We start from the raw sequence: 23,218 nt of genomic DNA, 5'->3' as shown, positions 1-23,218 counted from the left end.
ATCCTTAATATCAAAGTACCTGAATGTCCTCTAGTGTGACTGGAATTATCTGTTCAATTGGGTGAATGGTAGTTTCCACTTCTTATTTAAGACAAGGTGGTTGGACATGCTTCTAGAACACCTTGTTTCCTAAAATATAACCAGACTCGTGTGTGACGTGGATTAGATCCTTCAGAGGGTAAGACCTAAGGATGAGATTGTGTGATCCATTAGCATTTAGCTTTGCATGCATGGAACATTGCTCTTGTTTCCCTAGGCCTCCCATGGATGTCCATTGCTGCTGCTCTGTGTAGCAGCAAAAAAATAAAATGCAATTGTGTTGACATGCACCAGACAGAATTCAAATTCTCCAGCAGTAGTTATTTTACAGACCTTGTTTCCTAGGCTACAGCAGGGAATTATTTATGTTCCACGTGTGTTCTGGAATGCAGATATTTTCACTTGAAAATCATACTGAAGAGTTGGTGCTCCCTTACATAACATTTCCTGTTGCCTGCTAGTCTAACAGAACACATATACACCGTATTAAAGCGGATCTCCTTTCAATACACGTGGCAGACAATGCATCGCGTATAGAGCCCACTACAAAACAGCCGTTACTGGTTATATTAGTGCAGGTAGCTGCCTAAGCCGTGTCTGCTTTATTTACTGCTCTACTGAGCTCTGTAAAGAGACGAGACGCACACAGCTGAGCTCGCTGTTGTTTCAGTGCCAGTAGATATTGAGACCGCATTGCAGCGAAGGGGGTCAATATTTGTATGAAGTAACTTTAAAGCAGACCATGCAGAATTGCAGATTTAGCATCAAAGCTGATGTATACTTGTAAAACGGTGACAAGACGTTGCGTCACACTTATATTGGTTTATTTAAAAACAAACTAAGTATGTGTCCATGATATTCTTCATTACAAAATCAACATTTTGAAACTCTCTGATCCTGGGCATGATTTTAGTTTCCAGCTCTCACAGTAATTTTGTTTATTTCCGTTAGGTAGCAGCAAATGAGCGACAGCGGAGGCGCTTGTAACTCGGCAAATAAGCTTGGGTTTACACAGCATCTGTAAAGTGAAAATAAGGATTTCTATTCGGAGATACTAATTTAAAAAAGAACGGGTGCTAACGCTTGCTTTTTCTGCGAACTCTATGGGGCTGACGCAGCGCTCTCTGACTGCTTCCTGTGTGTTTGGAAAAAAAAGACCTGCCGGACAAAGCGCGCGAACAGCGGGCATTTAAAAAGTAAAACGTATGTTTGTTTTTTTACAAAGTTTAATTTTACTACATAGCGCTAACTGAACATAACGCACCGACCAGTAAGAATAACGCTTTCTAACAAAACGAGTAAAATGTGAATTGATCTGGTGCCATTTTATTTGGATAATTTGTCATTCAAAAGAGTTATGGGAAAAGTAAAGCATCCGTAATCTTTACAACAGACTCGTTTAAAGCTCAAATTCAAGCCTTGTTTGCATTATTGCTGTAGGTATTCATGTTCATTTGGTAAAGCAATTAATAAATTAAAAAAAAAAAAAAACAGCAGGTTTGATTTGCAGAGGAGACGGTTCTGTCGGAAGCCTGCACGCATTACTGGTGTGTGGTGTTGCACTTCAAAACTAACGCTCTGGAAGACACACTTGGATGCAGTTTCCTGCCCAGAACGATTGAAACACCTTGCTGCAGAATCGCATGGCGGATCTGTACCTGTATTAAGTGTTACGGCAGGTGCGTGTGAAGCTGGCTCCCCTCCACGCTGTTTGTGTTCCGCAGGTGTGATGGAGGGCCCTGGCTGTCTGCTTGAGCGGTTTGAGAAGAGCCACCGCCTGCTTATCCAGGCCCTGATGTCGGGCAGCACCGGTGCCACCCTGGCGCTAAAGGTGTTGCAACGCTTGAGGGGGAGCTTTAACTGGGGGGGCCTGGTGAGCACCCTGACCAGAGAGGAGCCCTGTCTGGAGGGAGAGGCACACAGCCTGGCAGTGTAAGCATCAGACACCACGAGCAATCTGCTGTATTCACTCCTGGGTCCGGTTACCTGTGTGTCAAGTTAAAAGCTCTTGGGAGTTTTCCTTTGTATCACTCATATTTTTCTTGATTTCCCCCAGGAAGCCTCTGGTCTGCCTGTTTCCTGTCGCATTCAAAAGGAACCTCCTAGCTTTCCTTCACAGGACCCACGCCACGGTGCCCAGAGATTGCCTGCTGGATTTGGTCCGCTCATTCCAACAGGACCCCAAATCTGACTCTTGGGTTCAGGCACTGCTCGGGGTCCTAAATCGGGACCTGGAATCCGGCGACACTGCTGCTTCGATCCAGCTGACCAGCGAGTGCCAACAGAGAGTGAAGCTGCTGTCCGAGAAAATCAGAGCAGGCAGTGGGCCTGGAGGCAGGTGGATGGGGTATTTCAATGCACACTCGGAGAACTACAGAAAGAGAAAGAGCGACACTGTCGGGCTGACCCAGGGCAGCGCCTCGGACTCTGAGGACGGGGGAAGCCAGAGCAAGAAGCAGAAAGTGACCCACGCTGGCGACATCGCCGTGGATTGTGGGACGGAGGAGAAGGCTGCGGAGGAAATCCTCGATGGGCCTGTCTTGGATGAAGGGCTGGGTAGCGCAGGGGATTGTGGGCTGCTTGGAGGACTGATGGCTTCGGGAGAGAGCGAGAAGCTTCAGCCGAGCCTGGCGTCTGTCTCTGTGGTATCTGAGGGACAGGGCACCTCCAAGACCGGCAGTGTTGGAGAGCTTCCTGACAGAATTCGGGTACTGTATTGTCCTGATATAACCAAGGTTTTAAAACCGTTGCAGACCTCTCACCGCATTCTCAAGTGCCTTATTATTTGCTGTTGGTATTAGGAGCAGATCTGATAGTCAGATAGTGTCGTAACATTGAATGCACAGGAAGGGTGTCTGTCGTGGATGATTCACAGCTTAACCTTCAATGCACTCTTCCTCGATTTTTTGAATAAGTATTTAGTTCTAATTTTTTTTCGCAGTCTTACGTTCCGAAGCTCAGGGAGCTACTGGAATCCGATATGGAGGTGAGTCTTGTCTTTGTATTTCATGTATTCTCTACTAACATCCCAGGCTTCTGATTTAAGCCTCCTTGGGTCAAAGTCCTGTACTGTCAAAACTCAGATAACCAGCGCACACTGTTGAAAGTTTAAGATCAGATATCAGAATGCAGGAGCATGTTCTGTGCAGTCTGTTCATGACCATTGTGACACATGTCTGTGCGTGACAGATACGGGAGAGTATGTACGAGTGTATAAATGCTAGTGGAATATGTGGATATAGGGTGAATTATAATATTTGTTTTGCATCCAGAAATCAGAGCCAGGCTCCAGTGAAGACCTGCAGGTGCTGAATGAGTGTGATCCAGCTCAGGTGAGCATTGCTGCTTTGTTAAAAATGATATTGAAAACACAGAGCTGCATCTTCAAGCCTTTCTTTAAGAATGTAATAGTGACCGCTTGCTGATTTGACCTCCCTCCTGCAGGTGGAGCTGTTGTGCAGTGTGCTGTGTCTCTCTGAGGTGCCCGAGCAAGTCTTGCCCCAGTTCTGCACCGTGCTGCTGGCGCTCTCCCCCGATCTGAGCTGCAGTACTGCAGCCGAGCTTGCCAGGAGTCTCTTCCTCAGCAAGGTAGGCACCACAGCACCCCGTGCCAACAGGTGTGCCAGCTCCTTGCAGGCACCCTGCCTGCACTCCCTGTTTGAAATGCTCTTGAAAAGGCCACTGACACTGTGTACAGCCAGCCACCACAAGAGCGAGTGTACTGCAATCTTGACCTAAACGGACTAGTCATTTAGTCCTAGGTGTCTTGTCAAACAGAAACTAGCGTTCGTGCCAAATTGTGTGGTGGGTTCTGTGGTCTTTAGTTCATTTGAACCCAGTCTTCAAAGGTTAAAGGTTGGGCGTGGGACCGGTACATTATCCCAGTGAGCCATGCTGCCCCACTGTAGTGTGTGTTAACAGTTTTCTTGTTGCAGGTCCTCTCCCTGACGGAGCCTGCCTCCCGATTCCTCATGACTGCAGTGACTTCGTTTTGCAGCCGCTACCCCCGGCCCTCCTGCTGCTCTCTGATTGGACCCATCCTGCAGGCCCGGTTCACAGGTACTGGCAGCCCAGCAGATCCACGGGACACCATGCTGGTGTACACAGCAGTGGAACGTTGGCTTTCCTGATGCGTTGCACTTTGTTTACCACGTTGCGACATACAGAGACTCTTCCTTGGCTTCAATGCTTGTTTGATAAACCAAATAAACCAAACTGTGGACTAGCCACAGCCAGGGTCAGATTCTATCTGCTCTGGGAGTGACCTGGAAACTCTTCTTTGTTGCCTCACAGGGAGTGTTCAGATGGAGCTGGTCTGCAGACTGATTGAGGACTGCCTGGACCCTGAACATTACGTGCTGGTGTTTGGGTAAGTGCATTCGTTTTGATTTTAGGGGTTTCGGGGGGAGGTGGGGCTCCTGTAAAGCTGGTTGTACTTTCACAACCACAACAGGAATTTTTAAGTTTCTCAGGGAATCCTCTGTCAGAAAACATATGTGGCATAAATTGCTGTCTCTCTTGGGCCATGGCTCTGTGTTGTTAACGAGCCCTGCTTGCTGTGATCAGACAGGTGCTGTGCGTGCCGTGGAGGGAGGAGGTCCTCTCTGTCATTCACACACTGCTGGACAGGAAGGTGAGCTCTCCTCCTAACATACAGGCATTTCCCTGCTCCCTTCTTCTGCCTCTAGAAGTAGCATTGCTCTTAATACTATCTCTTCCTGTGCTAGTTTGCAATCGCTCCCGGTTCAGCTGCTTCCATGTTGAGTTGCTGTCATTATGATTGCTATGTCCCCTGCAGGTGGCGCTCTCCCCGGACCAGTTTGAGCAGTTTATTGACAGGCTGAGCCAGCAGGCTGCCCACTTCAGCAAGTCCATGAAATTTGCAAAGCTGGTCCTTGCAGTCCTGACCAAGCACCAGAGCAGTGTAAGCAGAAGCTGAGCATCTTTCTGTGGTGTTGATTACGTGACTGTGGTAGAAGCTCATGGAGTGTTGTTATCCAATGGGATTCAGTCAAGGCTTAGAATGCTTAGATTCAGTCAATAGCATTAGAATGAATATTCATAGCAGTGATGTCATCGTTATGCTACATAACATGCGTTCTGCACAGGTCATAATCTTTGGTCAAATGAAAGTCTGCTGTAACACCTGGAACTGGAGTTGAGAACCACAGTAGCCAGGAAATCTAACAACGATTTCTCTTTTTTTTTCCTGTTTTTGTTTACAGGTAACCGTGACGCATAAAAACACTTTAGCGTGCTCCATTGCCTTAAACGAGACCTTCCTGAAGAAGTGTTTGGAAGCGGCCCTGAAGCGCATCGCTGCTGTCTGATGCCGTTGAGGAGGGCGGGAGTTGCTGCAGCCCTTCAGCAGAGCGGACTGGGGAGCACAGAGACCTCCTGCCATGTGGAGGCTCTCCAGAGATCTGGGGAGCACAGAGACCTCCTGCCATGTGGAGGCCCTTCAGAGATCTGGGGAGCACAGAGACCTCCTGCCATGTGGAGGCTCTCCAGAGACCTCCTGCCATGTGGGGGCTCTCCAGAGATCTGGGGAGCACAGAGACCTCCAGCCATGTGGAGGCTCTCCAGAGACCTCCTGCCATGTGGGGGCTCTTCAGAGATCTGGGGAGCACAGAGACCTCCAGCCATGTGGAGGCTCTCCAGAGATCTGGGGAGCACAGAGACCTCCTGCCATGTGGGGGCTCTTCAGAGATCTGGGGAGCACAGAGACCTCCAGCCATGTGGAGGCTCTCCAGAGATCTGGGGAGCACAGAGACCTCGAGCCATGTGGGGGCTCTTCAGAGATCCAGGGAGCGCAGAGACTACCACTTAATGATGTTGGTTTAAGAATCCACAAGGAATCTCTTTTGTTAATGATGTTGTGTGTTTGTTGAAGAATCCACAAGGAATCTCTTTTGTTAATGATGTTGTGTGTTTATTTAAGAATCCACAAGGAATCTTGTTTGTTAATGATGTTGTGTGTTTGTTGAAGAATCCACAAGGAATCTTGTTTGTTAATGGTGTTGTGTGATTTGTATGCTGTTCTGTAAATGGAGCATTCTGTATTAAACTTATTTTTTTAAACATTTCATCGTCTTGTGTTGAAGAAAGTCATTATCACTGCTTTCTGGGGCACTGGGCTGTAAATACTGTGTGAACTGCACCTGCTGCATTCATTCAAATGAATGATGTGTTTTTTTTTATTGTTAATCATATGGAAAGGGACAGTGTTGCGTGATGCCGTTACGGATTCTGTCCCCTGTCGATGAGACGAGAGGAAGTTAAAAGCAAAGCTATGTGGTCACACAGGTGTTAGGCTGGAACACAGTCAAAGACTTCACATCCTGCATCCAATTCACTGACACACATCAAAATGCAACATTAAGTTCTGCACACTTTTTAACAATTAAAAACACATCATATATAGTTTACATTAATTCAAATGTATTTAATAAATACATTCTCTGAAATATGTATTGCATCATACTATCATACGGTAACGTTGTCTATTTGCCACTACCAAGATGGCGGACAGACTACCCCACACGCAACGCGGTGCTCGCCGCCGCTGTTCTCGCGGGATGTGACTGTATTTAGGCAGGAAGTGGCGGCTCGACTTCCCTTTTTCAACACTGCACACGGAGGGACAGACGTGTTGGCAACATGAGGTTAGGAAAAAAATGCTTTATGAGAACTTTTGTCACCCCAAACTCCCAGTTATAGGCAACCACCGTGTTCTTCATGAGTTAATCGAATATGTGTTGTGAAATGTTGCTGGTTAGGTGTGTTGGGAGTAGCCTGTTCAAGAAATCTCTTGTGAAAGTCTGTAGTGTAGACTGTATTGAGTATGGCCGGACCTGGTGCTGGTGTTTAATCTTACTCAATCCTAATACAGAAACACGAGAGACCCGTTAATACGGAGTAGACCTGGCAATAGCAGACATTACATTACTAGTTCTGCGCAATATTTAATGCGTTTGTGAGAATATGGCCAAGATTTTGAACTCGTGAATTGTTCGGCCGGGGACTAACAGTTATATCGTGCCATTCGTGTTATAAAATGTTACAAGCCGTTTTTAAAGACGGAATGCATGAAAACGGGGTGTAAATGTAATAAAAATACTAACGGTGAGCTGGCTGTCCGACCTGTGGACATGGCGAGCCGCGGATTACATGGCTCTGAATCGTGCATTATTACTCCTGCAACTGTACCGAGTGGCCCTGTTCATTTGGAGCGTTTTAGAACTGCGCTTAAAAATATAACGTCATCTGTGTCCGGTAGAAACTGCACACATGCCCCACTGCATTTAAAACGACTTGCTGGATTGAAAATGTGTTTGTTTGAACAGCCCGTCCCCAGATATGCAACTAGAAAGTTGTTAATGAAAGCCGGTGGATGGGTGTCTCTGTTTTGGGGGTGAGCTGTGATATTATAAAATACAGTTCACTGTGAAAAATCCAACAAGACTTAACAAGTAACAAACATACCTACAAATGAGCTATGACGCACTCAGGTAGCAAGGTCCCATTCTACTGTATGGATATGCTGAGGGATAAAACCTTTTATAAAGTGTGAAATTGTCTCATACAGAATTGAGGTTCAAATAAACAATGGGCTGTAGTGAGTAGTTATTGCACCCGTGTCACTTCCATATATACATGTGTTTATATAGACATGTGTGGCGGATCTGCAGCATGACAGTCCAGTTCTTGTGGTCTTGCCTCATGCTATGTTTTCTGTTTGTCTCTCAGCAAGGTTTCCAGAGACACCCTCTATGAGGCGACCCGAGAGGTCCTGCAGGGGTCCCAGCAGAAGGAGCGCAAGTACGAGAACCTCTTCCTTCCTCTGTCCCAGATACCTTGTACCACAGTGTCTCCTCACTTGGGTTTTGTAGTAAACCCTAAATGTAGAAGTGTGTTTTATAAATTGGTCAAAAATACTTTCCATAGCACCTGAATCCACTTGCAGAGTCTTTAGACCTGCAATAAACAAGCTGATTTGATGTCCTACCTTTGGTCATATCTTCTGTCCTAATCAAAGGTAGAATGCACCTGTTTTTTTCTCAATTGCTGCAATGCTAGGAGTTACAAAGGGTTCAGTTTAAAATGCTGCTGTGAAAAAACAATGTTCTGCTGTTAATGTTACTGCAGCCACCTTCCTGAGACTAATGGACCCCTGATCCTGTACCTTGAATGTCTAAAATGTAGAAGTGCAGACGACAGGTTTCAAATTCAAGTCCCATTGCTGCCTATTTGGTGCCTCTCCTTGTTTGGTTAAATTGCCCCAGCATTACAGCGTGGCCTCTTTCTAACCGGGTTAAATGTACTTTTCAAATCTCTCGAACCCTCCGCAGCTCTTGGGATTGTGATGTGGCTCATCCTGGCTTTTGTTTTCTCAGGTTCCTGGAAACGGTGGAGCTGCAGATCAGCCTGAAGAACTACGACCCCCAGAAGGACAAGCGTTTCTCGGGCACTGTCAGGTTCGGCCTCTTTCTGTTCCACCCAGCCTTCAGCCTGCCTGCTGCTCCCCTCCTTGCCTGAGCTGCACCGCATTGGCCAGCCATCCAAACACATGCAAGAGGCTGGAGGTGGAGCACGGTGCGCTGAACAGCCTCGGGTAGTCCTGCTGACCCCCAGGCTTGGGGTAAGGCGGACGGACCCATACCCTGGGTCTTAAAACAAGAGGGGAGGCGAGGGGAGGCTTTCCAGCCGAGCCCGCCGACCATTTTTAACGAAATGGTGTTGCTGGTGGATGAGCCGCGTGACGAGAAGCCAGCGAGGTTCAGGGTAAGGCGTGTTTTGGTTTTGTGAGCTGAGGCGTCTCCTGCATACCGAAGGCTTAGTTTTCATGTGTTTTGTGTTTTTCTTGAATGGTTTTGATTTGGGTTTCCTGTGCACTTCCGCCCCTTGCAGACTGAAGACCACCCCCCGGCCCAAGTTCTCAATCTGTGTCCTGGGAGACCAGCAGCACTGCGACGAAGCGAAGGCAGCAGACATTCCTCACATGGACATCGAGGCGCTCAAGAAACTCAACAAGAACAAGAAGCTGGTCAAAAAACTCGGTGGGTGCGAGTTGAGTGGGACTAACTGTTCAGTACAGCGGTTTTAGAAGGTGCTGTTGATGTAATTCATGGCGTCCTGCTTTAGTTTTATTTTATGTTTCTGTGGCTCCAGCATCCTGACACTTTTTAACTGGTACGAGAGTGTTTGGTCACTGATAACACTCTTGTGTGTTCAAAGTGGGAGGTTTAACCCTCAATGTTTGTGTGACCCCCACCCCCCACAGCTAAGAAGTACGATGCTTTCCTGGCTTCAGAGTCCCTGATCAAGCAGATCCCTCGTATCCTGGGTCCAGGGCTTAACAAGGCGGGCAAGTTCCCCTCCCTGCTCACCCACAACGAGAACATGAGCACCAAGGTGGACGAGGTGAAGTCCACCATCAAGTTCCAGATGAAGAAGGTAAGCGCGGGTACTTCAGAGCTGGAACTGGGGCAGAGTTACACTGAAACAACATCCACAACCACACACACACACCAGCATGTTTTAAATAAGCAAGCAGTCATCACACGTTCAAATACAGAAACATACTATACAACGTTCATACAAACGGGGTCACCAAAAGTGGTTGTAAATACAGGAGTGATTCGAGTGACGCATGCATATTTTGAACTGTAATCGGTCATTGCAATTACACAGATGTGCCAAGGTTAATTTCAATTCAGTTGTGATTGCAGTTAGGAATTGCACAACTACAGTTGTAATCGACCCCAGCTGTCGTTTTTTAAAGCTAACGGTTGTAAGAAATCATTTTAAAGCGGGTTGGGGTTTACAGTGTGCTTCACTGCATCACCAGGCATGTTGACAGTGCCCCCTGCTGTTCCCCTGTAGGTACTGTGCCTGGCTGTGGGGGTGGGCCATGTGAAGATGACAGAAGAGGAGCTGGTGTACAACATCCACCTGTCAATCAACTTCCTGGTGTCTCTGCTCAAGAAGAACTGGCAGAATGTGAGAGCCCTGTACATCAAGAGCACCATGGGCAAGCCACAGCGCCTTTACTAGACCTGCGCCCTGCCTTGAACGAATAATAAACTTTTTACAGATTCAAGTCCTGTCCTGTCTGATTTTCTTGTGCTGTATCTGTGTCGCTGAGACCTATAGTAAATACTGATTTTAGAGGCATTTGCTATTAAGACACTGATCTTCAACCTCTGGAAAACACTAGTGCAACGACCCCTCCATGTTAAAGCATTAGAGTTGGTTTCTACCTCTGTCAGTCGTTGCCTTTGAACAGAACGATATAATAGATGAGAAGTATGGAAACATTCTGCAGCTCTGAAATAAGAATGCAGTGCTGGGGTACTACAAGTGGGTTACCCTTCATGAAGTTGTAGAGCTAATAGAATTGTGTGTTTCAGCCATATTAATGTATACATTCATCAGCTCCATTACTGATCTTGTTTTTCCAAACCAAACTTCATGCAGTAGCTGTTACTGAATTTTGTAGCATGTGATATTGCCTCTTCCAGACCTAAACACAACTTGTTTTATACTTTGTTATAGTTTCTTGTAAATACTGTCAGCTTTACACGCATGGTCCATTAGGCAGCAGCATTTGAATTGAAAGGCGCTTGACCTTTGCCTCATAATGATAACAGGCTTCCAGGGTGGTCATGTAAACACTACCAAGACAAACTGTACAGACTAAAAATACAACACGTGGCTGCTTCAAATGAGCTTGATCTGTACAGCGCTCCGGGATTAAGAGGTTCACAACCAAGCAGGTTTATCAGAGGTCAAGATCTGTGTTCTTCAGAGAGGACGCTTTAATCCCTGAACTGGGAACCAGGAGGGTAAAGTTACGAATTGAGGGCACCTGTTGGGAACAATTTTCTATGAAAAATACCCCAAAACACGGGGCTTGTCTTTGAGAATCTCTGTGAACAGGATTACCCTGCTTCTAATTCCTCGATCAGTGTCCTGGAGATGTGAGCGCTTTGAGCTGCGCACAGTGCATCAGAAGGTAGGAGTTTTGTTTGAAACTGCTTTGGAATTGACTTGCTGTATCTGAAGTTTGTCATTTAGTGGTGGGGCAAACATTAGGATGTGTGAATATTGTATTTTTTTCACAATAAAGTAGTTAAGAAAGCATCAAAACAATGCTTTTTAAAATTAAAAAATACCCTTTTTAAATGTAGTTTCCAATTAAGAAAATGTTCTGGTGGTTTTGCACGTTTACTTTTTCCATACAATGAATAAACTGAAGGATTTAAATAATAATAATAATAATAATCTACATTGCAATTCAGTGTGTTTCAGTATTGATCAAAACACTGGATCACACTGAGTCAATCAGACAAACATTTCAGCTAGTTTCTTCACCAGAGTACAGGGCACTGCTTAAACTACTAGCTTGTCTCCTTGACTTAGTTTATATGTTTCAGTACTGGACTGAAAACTTACCACTAATGTATTAGCTTTATATCTGAGAAAATGTGTTTTTTTTGGACTATCAATAGCTGCAGCGGGTTAAATGTGACAGTGTGGAGTCTGAATGCAAACCAGCAACCTACATACACGGCAAGCGAGCATCCTAACCGCTATACAAACCAGCCAGGCTCCTCTGCATGAACATCAAGTTCAAGTGTTTTACATTTAACACCATGCATGGTGTTTGAAGTGTCCAAACCCTGCAGTACCTGCACAGCATGACAAAACTGCAGCATGCATTTGAATCATCTGGTGGAACAAGCAAATAAACCAATCCATTTGAAGCCGCTGGCTGTGTGTTTTCTACACCCTTGTAGCCCTGCATTTTACATCAGCATCTAGTAAAAGAAGAACCTCTCTGGATGCTACAGCCACCTACGGTCCCCAGAGGTCAAAGGGGCTGTGCCTGAATCCTCCCCACCCCCAGCTCCCTGGGTCAGTACACTGACCTGCAGCCAGTGATAAGAACTAGCATGGAATGCAGGTGCTGTCAGCAGCGCTAAGGGCTTGTATACATTACTGTGAGAAATGCCAGACGGTGGGAAGAAAGCACAGGATAAACAGCTGGGAGATGGGGGGGCGTATTATTTAAACATATTTTGCAATAACATTCTGCAGCACAGCGCTGGACGCGCTACACAGTACCCGCTTGCAGCAGCACACCGAAGCACACTTTATTGAGGGTGGCTATTGAGGGTTCTGTGCAGGGGCGGGTACGGCCCTGCAGGTTAACAAACACATGCTGCTGCTGGAGATGCCCAGAGTGATTCTGAATGGGGGTCAGGTAAGAAATGTCGCTGTTTAATTCAACATTAATCAACTGCCTGCGTGCAAATCGCTTTTAGATTTCCGAAGTCATTCTAGAAAACGCCTGCAATGTTCTGTATTCGGTTCTCTGTAAGGTTTCATTTCAGCCTGGATAATAAAAAAGATTCTAGTGCTTTTTTAGTCTGGGTTTTTTTTACATTGTGGTGCTCAGGCTGCAGACCGGATCTTATTGAGAAGTAATTAATGGAATTGCATGACGGGGTTTAACAGGGATTCCTGGACATCGGAGTGCCACTGTTTGCAACGTTTGTTCCAGATCCTCTGTGTTGTCATTGTTGGCAACATTCTGCTAGTTTTTCTTATAATGTATCTGTTTGTGCTGTTCTGTGAGGGCCCCTCTCTCGCTCTCTTTCCCCTCTCTCCAGATGCCATTGTGTGCACTATGAGTCATCCCTGGTCCCGCTTGGTTCACCAGCGCTCCCTCTCTCTCTCTTCCCTCTTCACGGCCAGCCCTCCCCAGGGAGACAGCCTCCAGACCCCCACACAGGTAGCGATGCATGGGGGGAAGTTCAATGCTGTGCTGTGGGTCAGTGCAGTAAATAACAGTGAAAGCATGGTAATGCATAGTTAAATCAGAATGAGAAAACCTATTCCCACGCATACAGAGCTTCCACAAGTGATTCAACTACTATCCTAGTTGCTAGGAAACAATGTTACTCCTAACCTCACAATAAGGTCTGTATTTGGGAGATTAACGCTGTATATGTTACAATTTGTTGAACATCATTTGCAATCCACAAGGTCTGGAAGAGCTGGAGAATATCTCCTTCAGTCACTGTGTGTGTAATTGTGCCATGTTTAGTTTCGTATCTTTGCTACACTTTGCAATGCATATATTTTTTGTTTGCCAGTCCTAGCAGCCCAATCTCCTCACTGCTGTGCTGTCCTGCTTTGTGTTTGTGTAGAGCTGCGCTAACGAGACGAAGCAGAAGGTGAGCCGGGAGTCCCATTTGCCCAGGTAACAACGTCAGCCTGAACAGTTAAACAGCCAAAGCCATTCTCTCCTGTGTTCCACTGTGATCGCGGTCAGTGTTGTATAGTTCATGCTGTGGGCAGTTCTGATGCATCCCACAGTTCTAAAGCTCTTTGTCCTTTTTTGTTTGAATGCAAACTTCAATACCAGCGCATGGCTTACCTTGTTTTAAGATAGACCAACAATGTTTTCTAGTAAGGAGAAGCTGAAACAGCAGCACAGGGACTTGGACGCTCTCCTCGCCAAAGTGACAGCAGGTAGGACTGATGCATGCACCGTTAACTGTCCATCCTTCAGTGAGATGGTGGGGAGCTGGGTGCTAGCTGCTAAGCAGGGCCAGTTCTGGGTGGTACTGGGGTATGAGGTGTGGTGTGGATGGATCAGAAGCTGGGCTAAGTTTGTTCTTTCTCTCTGGGACTCTGCAGTACAGCTGCGTTTTCTTTATAACAAGCAAACACCTTTGTATCACAGGGGGAATGCAGACCCACTGAGACTAAGGAAGAAAATGTTCATGTCATACTCTCAGCTATAATACTGTTTTTTTTTGTTAAGGAATGTTATATTTTTGCAGTAGATAAACAGTTTGGTTGAATTGAAGGTGTTTTTCTAATATAGTTGTTTTTTTTCTATTGTGGTCACTGTGTGTATAATTAGATTGAGCTTCTTATCTATGTAGTTATTTTATAATGCATATACCGTATGTTTTGGCAGGGCAGCTTCGCGTAAAGTTTTTTTTTCAAAACATGCATACATCGTGAGTAAAGGGGATATATAAAAAAATGCACTTTTCATGAAGGAAGAACTCGATATGTTTTTTTTCTAAGTAATATATATTTCTGAACATTGAAATTGCCCCATCTGGAAGGGGAGTGGGCTGGATTAATTATCTAAATATGTTATGCTTTTATTTCAAATAAATGTAGGATGATCTTCTCTGTCTGATCCCAGCAGGTTACAAAAAGAATCCCTCAAAAATGTTCAACGTCACAAGTGAGCAGGTGAGAAATTGAGTCCTTTCTCCTGTGGTGATGGGGTTAGTGCTAATAAACAAATAGCCCTATTGAGATCCTACACTGATCCCAGTGTATTACCCTGCAGAAACACTAGCACAGCCACTGGCAGACTGCTGCAGTAGCCACAATAACAATACTGTGGACACTGAAGCTGGCCTCTGCAGCCCCCCTCTTCCCACAGCAGTCTGACTGAGCAATCAGTAATAGATTTCAAGCCTAGCCTCTGTCTCGCTGTGTGCCAAAGGAGTTTCCATTTTAAACAGAGCTGCCTGTTTAGGGCATGCGTTTCTGCTGAGCTCGTGCTGCTGCTGCCCTTAATTAGCAAGGCTCAGGGTTCAGGAATGCTGGTAAGGATTACCCATCCTTCATTGGAGGACAGCCTGCTCGGCGCGGGCTCCCATTAATAACCCTGGAATAGAGATTTACCACATGAATCTGCGGCTTGAACTCTCTCCGTTTTTTTTTTAATGCAAATGTTTTTTTTAGTCTAGGAAAGCACAATGAAAGAGGTTGCAACAAACATTTACTTTATGTGAACAATTAACCCTAATTAATTAACCCTAACCCTAACCCTAACTCCTGCACGCTCTTCATCAATCGCTCTTTTATACTGACAAGCTAACTAGACCTTTAGTTTAAGCCTGCAAGGCTTGCTTGATGTCTCCTGTTATAAAAAGCTCAATGGAAGCACAGTGCAGCATTGCAAACACCATGCTTAACAATGGCAAAGCGTGGCGAATGCATGCTGTTTACAAGCAACGTAAGCTGCAACACTGCCGTGCAAGCTCTATAAGGGAGGTTCCAGGAGGCACGCCTCTCAGGGACCGAGCAGCTGAGCTCCTTGTGTTGCTGGCTCTCCCGCAGGCTCCTGAGCTGGAGGCAGCGCTGGGACCCTGTGACAATGCGGAGAGGCCAGGGGGCAGCGACGACAGCGATGAGGGTAAGGATCTCACCACTAGGGGGCCGGCTGTAGGTAAGGGTTTGGCTATCTCATCCCACAAATTATAGTGTAGTGATAAATAGGATTTTCTAAACACTGCAGAAAATAATCAGAACATCAAAAGTCTCTCGAAAGAGAATTTCATATTGCATGCACTGTATATAATAAGCTGAATGTATTTCTCATGTTCAGAACTTTAATACAGAATAAACAATTGTCCCAAACACAGGGCTCACTCTTGTCTCTTATTTACAGTCCTAACCCCAAGCTTGGATTGACTCGTTTACTTGTTCAAGTGCAGGGCAGACAGCTGGTTTGTCAGCCTGGGTTACAGCAGAGAGTCTCAGACTCATCTCAGTTATTTTTCTCCAGATAACTGCACCGAGGACCTCTTGGCTTCTTCCTGGGACAACCTCTCCATCTTAGAACGCCTGGGTCTCAACAGGTATGAAGATGCTGCAATGCAACTCCCTCAGTCTCTCCACTCCATCCACGCCTTCTTTCCTGTCATTAACCAATCGTCTGCTTTCCCTATTGACTGACATCATTTGCAGCCAGTAACAGGATTATACCCAGAAGAGACTGCTGTTGTGAATTGACCTTGGATTAAGCATCTGTTTTTTATATTGCTTTAGTTTTTTTTTCGTTACAATTTCACTGCATTTCGCCTGCTTTCCAGACAGGACGTTATGTTTTGAAGGGAGGTCTGACTTCACCTTCCTGACTGCCTAAAAAAATATTTTTTAACAATAATATTTTTTTGTGCTGCTCCTTCAGTGTCCAGATGACAGAAGAAGAGATAGAGGTGAGTTCTGAGTGCTTGTGTTTCTGATGAAACTTCTGTCTACTTATCTCTCTGAGCTGTCTGTCTGTCTGTCTGTCTCTCTGAGCTGTCTGTCTCTTTTGAGCTGTCTGTCTGTCTGTCTCTCTGAGTTCTGTCTCTCTGAGCTGTCTGTCTCTTTTGAGCTGTCTGTCTGTCTATCTGTCTGTCTCTCTGAGCTGTCTGTCTGTCTGTCTCTGCCCCCTCAGTCTGCCTTCACTCACCTGTCCCTGGCATTCAAGTGTGACCAGTACACTCTGAGGAAGAGGCTGCAGGCGGAGGAGCGGGCGAGAGACGTCACTGAGGAGAACGTTCACCGCGAGCTGGAGGAAGGGAGAGCCACACTGCAGGTAGAGAGAGGGAGAGCAGGGGGGGGCAGGGCTGAGACAGGGAGCTGGAGGGAGGGAGAGCAGGGAGGGGCAGGGCTGAGACAGGGAGCTGGAGGGAGGGAGAGCAGGGAGGGGCAGGGCTGAGACAGGGAGCTGGAGGGAGGGAGAGCAGGGAGGGGCAGGGCTGAGACAGGGAGCTGGAGGGAGGGAGAGCAGGGAGGGGCAGGGCTGAGACAGGGAGCTGGAGGGAGGGAGAGCAGGGAGGGGCAGGGCTGAGACAGGGAGCTGGAGGGAGAGGGAGAGCAGGGAGGGGCAGGGCTGAGACAGGGAGCTGGAGGGAGGGAGAGCAGGGAGGGGCAGGGCTGAGACAGGGAGGGAGAGCCACACTACATGTAATAAGAGAAGGGGAGAGTGGAGAGGGATAGAACAGGGACTGAATGAGGCGGAGGAGAGTTTGTCCCCACTGCAGATAGAGGGAGACAGGGAGCTGTGTTGTGAGTGTTGCCATGGTACAGAGTGTGTGTCCCTGCAGACTCTGAAGGCTCTGTGTCTGGACAGTAAGAGGAACGAGATCGTACAGCAGCTGGAGCAGAGCCTGGAGATCCTGTCCAACACCATCAAGCGCATCGCCAGCACAGCCGAGCTGCTAGGGGCTGTGCATCAGGTGAGAAACCACAGCACCCCCTGATGCCATGGCAGAGATCCTGTTCAACATGGAGCTGCTATTTCATACCATACACTGTTGAGGTCAAATGACATAGGCAGTGCAAGTCAAACAGATGTCCTGAGATTAAGGCATGTAAACTGTGAACTTTCATTAACCCTAATATAGTATCAGATATCATGTTTTAACCCTTTCAGTCCTGGCGGGACCTCAGGGTCCTTAAAGTACTGACAGGATTTTACCAAAATATCAAAATATATGTAAAAAAAATTATAATAATGTTGCCCTGTTCTGATGTATACTCAGTGAAGGAGTTCCTTTTTTTAATCTTAATTTTGCATTCTTACAGTTGAAACCTATGTAGGCAATGGCAGTACAGCGCAGGTAAGACTAAAGGAATCCTTTGGTGAGTTACAGTCACTTCCACTCTCTGCCTGTAGGAGGCGAGGGTGAGCCGCGCGGTGGAGTTGATGATCCTTCACGTGGAGAATCTAAAACAGCATCACGTGCAAGAACTCTCCGAGCTAGAGGAGGCGAAGAGGCTGGTCCAGAGGAACTCCCGCACCCTGAAGTTCAGCGAACCTCACGGTGAGAGCGCCCCCTGGCAGCCCGGAGGAGCAGGTTCACACTCTCTGAAACTCAATACAGGGAGATTTATTAGAGGGTTCTGTATCTGCCACAGCCCTCTTCCTGCAGCTGCCCTGCATATTAATCCCGTTTCCTCTTGTAATAATACAGTTCAACACACAAAGGAACGCACAGGTGGTATACTGTGCATATCTCTTGTTTTGTTATTCATGTAGAAGGAGAGTGTATTGGATTTTTGTCACGAATGCCTCATCAGAAGTATCTCAGATGTTCTCATGATCTGTTTCTCTTAGATGAAAGCGACATCCGTCAAAAACTGCAGCACCTGAGATTATCCCAGCAGGTAATACCGCGTCGTTTGGGACATCATTAAAGCACAGGACGTGTGGGGTGTGTTTGCCATCTGCTGTCGATCAATTCAGAAATGAAAAAGCCCTAGCTGGTAAACAGAGAGGCGACTAGTGCCTAGGATGTGTGAAATAAATCATTCACAGGGCTTTAGAAACTATATATAAACTTTCTAAACTTTATAAACAATCTGAGAGACCAGCAGCTGTTACTGTTTTCAATCTGCAACAAGCAGGGCTGTGGGTTATTCCTGTATAACACAGATGCCCTGTAGGGGGTGCCCCTGTGCTTCCACTGGCCCCTGAATGTTTTCTTTCCCTCCCATACAGCACATCTCCCGCAGGAGAGTGAGTATCGCTGTCATCCCCAAACAGCTGCAGGTAAGACTGGCACATCTGCACTTGGAACCCTCTTATAATCACTACAGAACGCCTTATCACAGAGCTGTGAAGACGGTACTTTGAGTTGTGTACAGATTTATTCTTCAGTAGTTTTTTTTTTTGTTTTTTTTTTTAAATGTCTGCTTCCTGACCCCTAATCACTTCCTGTGCTGTAGGTCACGGCGTCTGATTGCTTTTCGACCCCTTGAGTGAACTCACCCAGCGCAAGCATCATAATCCGTGACGTAGTTTGTTTTCAGATGAGGAAATATAACACTGTGTAACAATTTTTTTTTATTTTTGGTTCCTGGGTACTAAGTGTTATTTCCTAATTGCTTATGCCTCAAAAGTATAGAAAATAGCTATTATTCCCCACAAACTTTGCTTTTGTGACCAGGACAGTGATATTTTGAAATGTACCTATTTTCCAGAACATTCCAGATAGATTCAGTGCTGAGTAAACTTGGAGTAACTTCTAGAACTTTCTAGAACTTTCCAGTAATATAAATAGTAGTATAAATACAGGGGCCTTAAGCCCACCAGTTCAGTTTAGTTCCAGCTGCCTAAGTGGATACATATCTGCATTTTTCTGAGATGGCATCAAGAGGCTGCAAGCATCCGGCAGACGCATTTTGCTATGTCTGCGGCCAATTTATCAAGACAAGAGCGAAAAAGTACTCCGTGGAAGCATCTGCTAAGATGTGTGAGGCCTACAAGGCATATTTCGGCATGCCTGTCGGGGATCAAGACAAACCCTGGGCACCTCATTTCACCTGCGAGCACTGCAAAAAAAACTCTGGAAGGTAAGATGGACAATTGTTGCTCGGAATTTTATGTTATAAAATTTGTTAAAATTTTTAAAATTGTAAAAGTTTTTAATTTTAAAATATTTTACAATTTTCAATGTTATTGAAAAAATATATCATATATGAAAAATGTTGCGAGAATCTCTTACACATTAGTCATGGGTGAAATAAATGTATTTTTGTAGGATTTGAGATCTTGGTCTCACCAAGTCCAATGCCGAGCTTTTGACGTCTAGGCTCAAGCAGTGGAACTTGTTGGATGAAAGTGTGCAAGTCGCAGATCAGAGGAAGCGTCACCAACCTTTTTCCAGCTTCTTCACCCGTCAAGATGGGCTCTGCTTCTGGCACAATGTGACCAGTCTGTTCGAGGCAATCGGAATCACCTGTAACCAGAATGAGTGGCGCCTCTTCATTGACAGCTCATCCAGGAGCCTCAAAGCCGTGCAGCTCCATAATGGTAACAAGTACCCGTCTCTTCCCCTGGCTCACTCGGTGCACCTCAAAGAGGATTACAACAGCATCAAGACCTTGCTGGACGCCTTGAAGTATGATGAGTATGGCTGGGAGGTCATAGGAGACTTAAAAATGGTGGCATTCCTGATGGGTCTCCAAGGCGGTTTTACCAAGTTTCCCTGCTATCTTTGCCTTTGGGACAGCAGGGACACCAAGGCGCACTACCACAGACGGGACTGGCCACAGCGGACCGAGTTCTCTGTGGGGAGGAACAACGTCAAGTGGGAGCCACTGGTGGACCCCCGGAAGGTGCTGATGCCACCACTGCACATCAAATTGGGCCTTATGAAACAATTTGTCAGAGCTCTAGATAAGGAGTCGGCAGCCTTCAAGTACCTTCAAGACTTCTTCCCTAAGCTGTCTGAGGCAAAGGTCAAAGCCGGTGTCTTCGTCGGACCACAGATAAAGAAGATCCTGGAGTGCAATTAATTCCCCAAGAAGCTCACTAGTAAGGAGAAAGCGGCTTGGAACAGCTTTGTCGCAGTGGTCCGGGGCTTCCTGGGCAATCACAAGGCCGAGAACTATGTGGAGCTGGTTGAGACTCTGGTGAAGAACTACGGCACAATGGGCTGTAGGATGTCCCTCAAAGTCCATATCCTTGATGCTCATCTTGATAAATTCAAGGAGAACATGGGAGCATACTCGGAGGAGCAAGGCGAGCGCTTCCACCAGGATATACTGGACTTTGAACGCCGCTACCAAGGACAGTATAACAAGAACATGATGGGAGACTACATTTGGGGGCTGATTCGTGAAAGTGATTTACAGTATAATTGTAAATCTCGAAAAACTACTCACTTCTAAATCTTTTGTAATCATTTTTGTATTACTTTAGTATAAATACATGTTCATTTGGATTCATATGTTGTTTTTTTCTGACTTTATGTGAACGAAAAGACACAAATTCGCCCGTTTTCTCATTGGAAATAGGTAAATTTCAAAATATCACTGTCCTGGTCACAAAAGCAAAGTTTGTGGGGAATAATAGCCATTTTCTATACTTTTAAGGCATAAGCAATTAGGAAATAACACTTACTACCCAGGACCAAAAATTGTGTTACATAATCATTTGACATGAGAAAAGATTTGTCTTAATGGATTACTATATTACTATCCTCCTGCATATACTGATCTAGAGCAACCAGGAAGTGTGGTTTTATATGTTTAACTAGAGATAAGGAGTATTATTATCTCATAAAACGACAATGTGGAAGCACACACGGTGCCAATGGCTGTTGAACTTGGCTGGGAACAGTGCTTTAAACTGTTAATTTGGGTTAACATGTTTTGCATTTACAAAATGCCAGCCCTGCTGAAACGTGTTGCACACTAACACGTGTTGCATTGGGTTCCACAATGAGGGTGTGGGGCTTTCCTGTGTTATAACTCTGCCTTATGCATCTGAGCATGCTGAGGCTTCTTCAACAAACCGTGTCCCATATGTTTTTATATGTAAAGAGTCCTGGATCATCCACCAGTCTCGTACATCTTAAGATATCTAAATCTAGTCAGAATATTTGAATATAGATTTTGTACACATTATTATTATTATTATTATTATTTATTTCTTAGCAGATGCCCTTATCCAGGGCGACTTACAATCGTAAGCAATACATTTCAAGTGTTACAATACAAGTAATACAAGTAATACAAGTAATACAACACATGCTTTAAGGAAGGCTATTCCTTAGGAGCAGTGACAATGGCAGATCTGATTCGTGTAAAATTAAAACACACCCCTTTGATAAAAAGGTGCACTAATTGGCTTTCCCTCTCTGAATCAAGAACGTCCCTTCATTCCAGCACTTCCACAGCTCAGAATCGAGAGGCTCCGACAATGGGAGAGCCAGCATGGATTCAGATTCAATGCGAGCGATGGTGGATAACGGGCGTGTCAGTAACAGGTAATGAATCGGAGGGCTTTCATCCCAGGGTTTGCTCAGTTGGTAAACTTGTAATTCCAGTACAGTGTTCAAAAAATCTGTTTTGTTTCTCCAAATATCCCCCAGAAGGATGAGCGGACACCTCTGTAAAGCTAACAAGAAATTTGGGTAAAACGATTAGAGACTTGGTCACATTTTGGCTAGTGCCTTTGTGAGTGTTATAAATTGATACCTGCTTTCCCCTCTCCTATCCAGGTGTACTCAGTCCCCAATGGAAGGATCCCAGGATAGCTGCCCCCCCCAGCCACCCCTCGAGCCCCTACCAGCCACGGGACGTCCCGCCGACAGCAGGGAATGGGAGGGGGGCGGGATGTGTTTTAACAGGTACACTCCAGTATTGTAATAAGGTGTGATGCGTGTGTGTTGGAGGTGGGCTGCTTCTCTGTACAGCTCACCTGTTTTCCTTTACTTCAGCAGCGGCCAGGAGACTTTACGAAAGAGAAAGAAGAGCCGTGAGATTGTGGAGACGCTGCGAGCAGAGCAGGAGAGAGAGGACACGGAGGACGATTTCAGCGACTGTGTCATCATGGAAACGTACGGACCTCGCGGGGAGGGGAGGTGGGGTGGAGAATCTTTCACCAGAATATCAAGCGCAGCAGACAGATCATTAAAAAAACAGGGAGGAAAATCCTGCAGAGAGTGTCAAAGCAAGCCCACTGTTTGGGCTAGCGGATTATTTTGGTCCAGTGTTTATTTATTCCTCAGTAACCCTGATCTCCCTCCCTGTCTCCCCAGGTGTGCACGCTCCCGGATCCTGCGCCCCGCTCTCCTCTCCAGGCTCCTGCCCTCCCGCTGGCTCCTCCTCTGGCTGCTTCTCATGATGCTCTCCTGCGTGCTGCTCTGGGGCGCCCTCTCCTGCCGGCTGTGGGCACCCATCTTCGGGCCCTGAGTACATGGGCACAGCCCCTCCCACTCCTCACAGCTCCCACTGTGTGTCGCTTGAAACGGAAAAACACCGTTTCGAGTGTGAGAAAGCAGTCTGGCAGCTGCATCCTGGACATGCTGAGCCTTCCAAGTTTAGTGACGGGTATACCAATAAACAAGGACTATACACTGAGATGTCATTTTACAAGGACTCCCTAGGAGACAGCAGAGCCGAGCCAGCTAACTTTACAGTACGTTTCGATTGTTAATCGTGATTTTTCTTGATTTTTGTTTTTCTCCAAATTAGATCTTCAATAGAGAAATGCATTGAAAAGAATGGTATCTGAACGCCAGTATTTGTTCAATGCATCTTAAAAAATATATTAAAAAAAATTGTAATAAGTTGTGTTAAGATGAAAAATGATGTAATATCCTTTGCCACGGCTGTAAATATGAATGGATGATTATTGTGAATTGCTATATCTCCACATTACAATATCAACTCATAATGCATCCTTTTTAAATACAGTTTGAAAGAGTACTTTTTTACAGAGTCCTGTGACACATTTAAATGTAGAATCAGGTACTTCCCTTCCAGTGTTTCAGCATTAGTCATCTCGTGCTGTTGAGCAGTCAGGTGAGTGGGAGGTGAGCCAGGTAAAATGGGGCAATTCTGATCCCAGAGG

The 23,218-nt window shown here is 45.9% G+C and overlaps 3 protein-coding genes across 11 annotated transcripts; all 3 read left to right on the top strand.

Annotated features, from left to right (window-relative positions):
- The first annotated feature begins 1,036 nt into the window (after positions 1–1,036).
- LOC117426357 (Fanconi anemia group E protein-like) lies at positions 1,037–6,127 on the top strand. The gene is made up of 11 exons (XM_059004229.1): positions 1,037–1,242; positions 1,764–1,971; positions 2,096–2,747; positions 2,981–3,025; positions 3,312–3,371; positions 3,484–3,627; positions 3,975–4,098; positions 4,333–4,408; positions 4,606–4,672; positions 4,838–4,963; positions 5,265–6,127. The coding sequence occupies exons 2-11, from the start codon at positions 1,769–1,771 to the stop codon at positions 5,367–5,369; spliced, it is 1,602 nt and encodes a 533-aa protein (XP_058860212.1). The 5' UTR covers positions 1,037–1,242; positions 1,764–1,768; the 3' UTR covers positions 5,370–6,127.
- A 497-nt stretch (positions 6,128–6,624) lies between these two features.
- On the top strand, positions 6,625–10,141 carry LOC117428699 (large ribosomal subunit protein uL1). Its single transcript, XM_059004083.1, has 6 exons — positions 6,625–6,704; positions 7,789–7,860; positions 8,436–8,516; positions 8,950–9,098; positions 9,323–9,495; positions 9,925–10,141. Exons 1-6 carry the CDS (start codon positions 6,700–6,702, stop codon positions 10,093–10,095), a joined length of 651 nt encoding a protein of 216 aa, XP_058860066.1. The 5' UTR covers positions 6,625–6,699; the 3' UTR covers positions 10,096–10,141.
- A 150-nt stretch (positions 10,142–10,291) lies between these two features.
- On the top strand, positions 10,292–23,062 carry LOC117431955 (inositol 1,4,5-triphosphate receptor associated 2-like). Of its 9 annotated transcripts, none has more exons than XM_059004076.1 (18): positions 10,292–11,056; positions 12,717–12,838; positions 13,257–13,309; positions 13,520–13,581; positions 14,276–14,322; positions 15,202–15,277; positions 15,650–15,722; positions 16,055–16,082; positions 16,307–16,447; positions 16,959–17,090; positions 17,531–17,678; positions 17,972–18,021; positions 18,356–18,406; positions 21,511–21,629; positions 21,735–21,776; positions 21,864–21,992; positions 22,083–22,226; positions 22,404–23,062. In XM_059004076.1, the coding sequence occupies exons 2-18, from the start codon at positions 12,734–12,736 to the stop codon at positions 22,555–22,557; spliced, it is 1,554 nt and encodes a 517-aa protein (XP_058860059.1). In that variant the 5' UTR covers positions 10,292–11,056; positions 12,717–12,733; the 3' UTR covers positions 22,558–23,062. The 9 variants fall into 9 exon arrangements, with proteins under 9 accessions (XP_058860059.1, XP_058860060.1, XP_058860062.1 ...); XM_059004077.1 differs by having other exon boundaries at positions 14,273–14,322; positions 21,529–21,629; XM_059004079.1 differs by having other exon boundaries at positions 14,273–14,322; positions 22,086–22,202.
- Positions 23,063–23,218: the final 156 nt, after the last annotated feature.

Source organism: Acipenser ruthenus, chromosome 29 (assembly GCF_902713425.1).
Source record: "Acipenser ruthenus chromosome 29, fAciRut3.2 maternal haplotype, whole genome shotgun sequence".
Taxonomy (NCBI): Eukaryota; Metazoa; Chordata; class Actinopteri; order Acipenseriformes; family Acipenseridae; genus Acipenser; species Acipenser ruthenus.
This window is presented reverse-complemented; position numbering and strand designations above follow the sequence as displayed.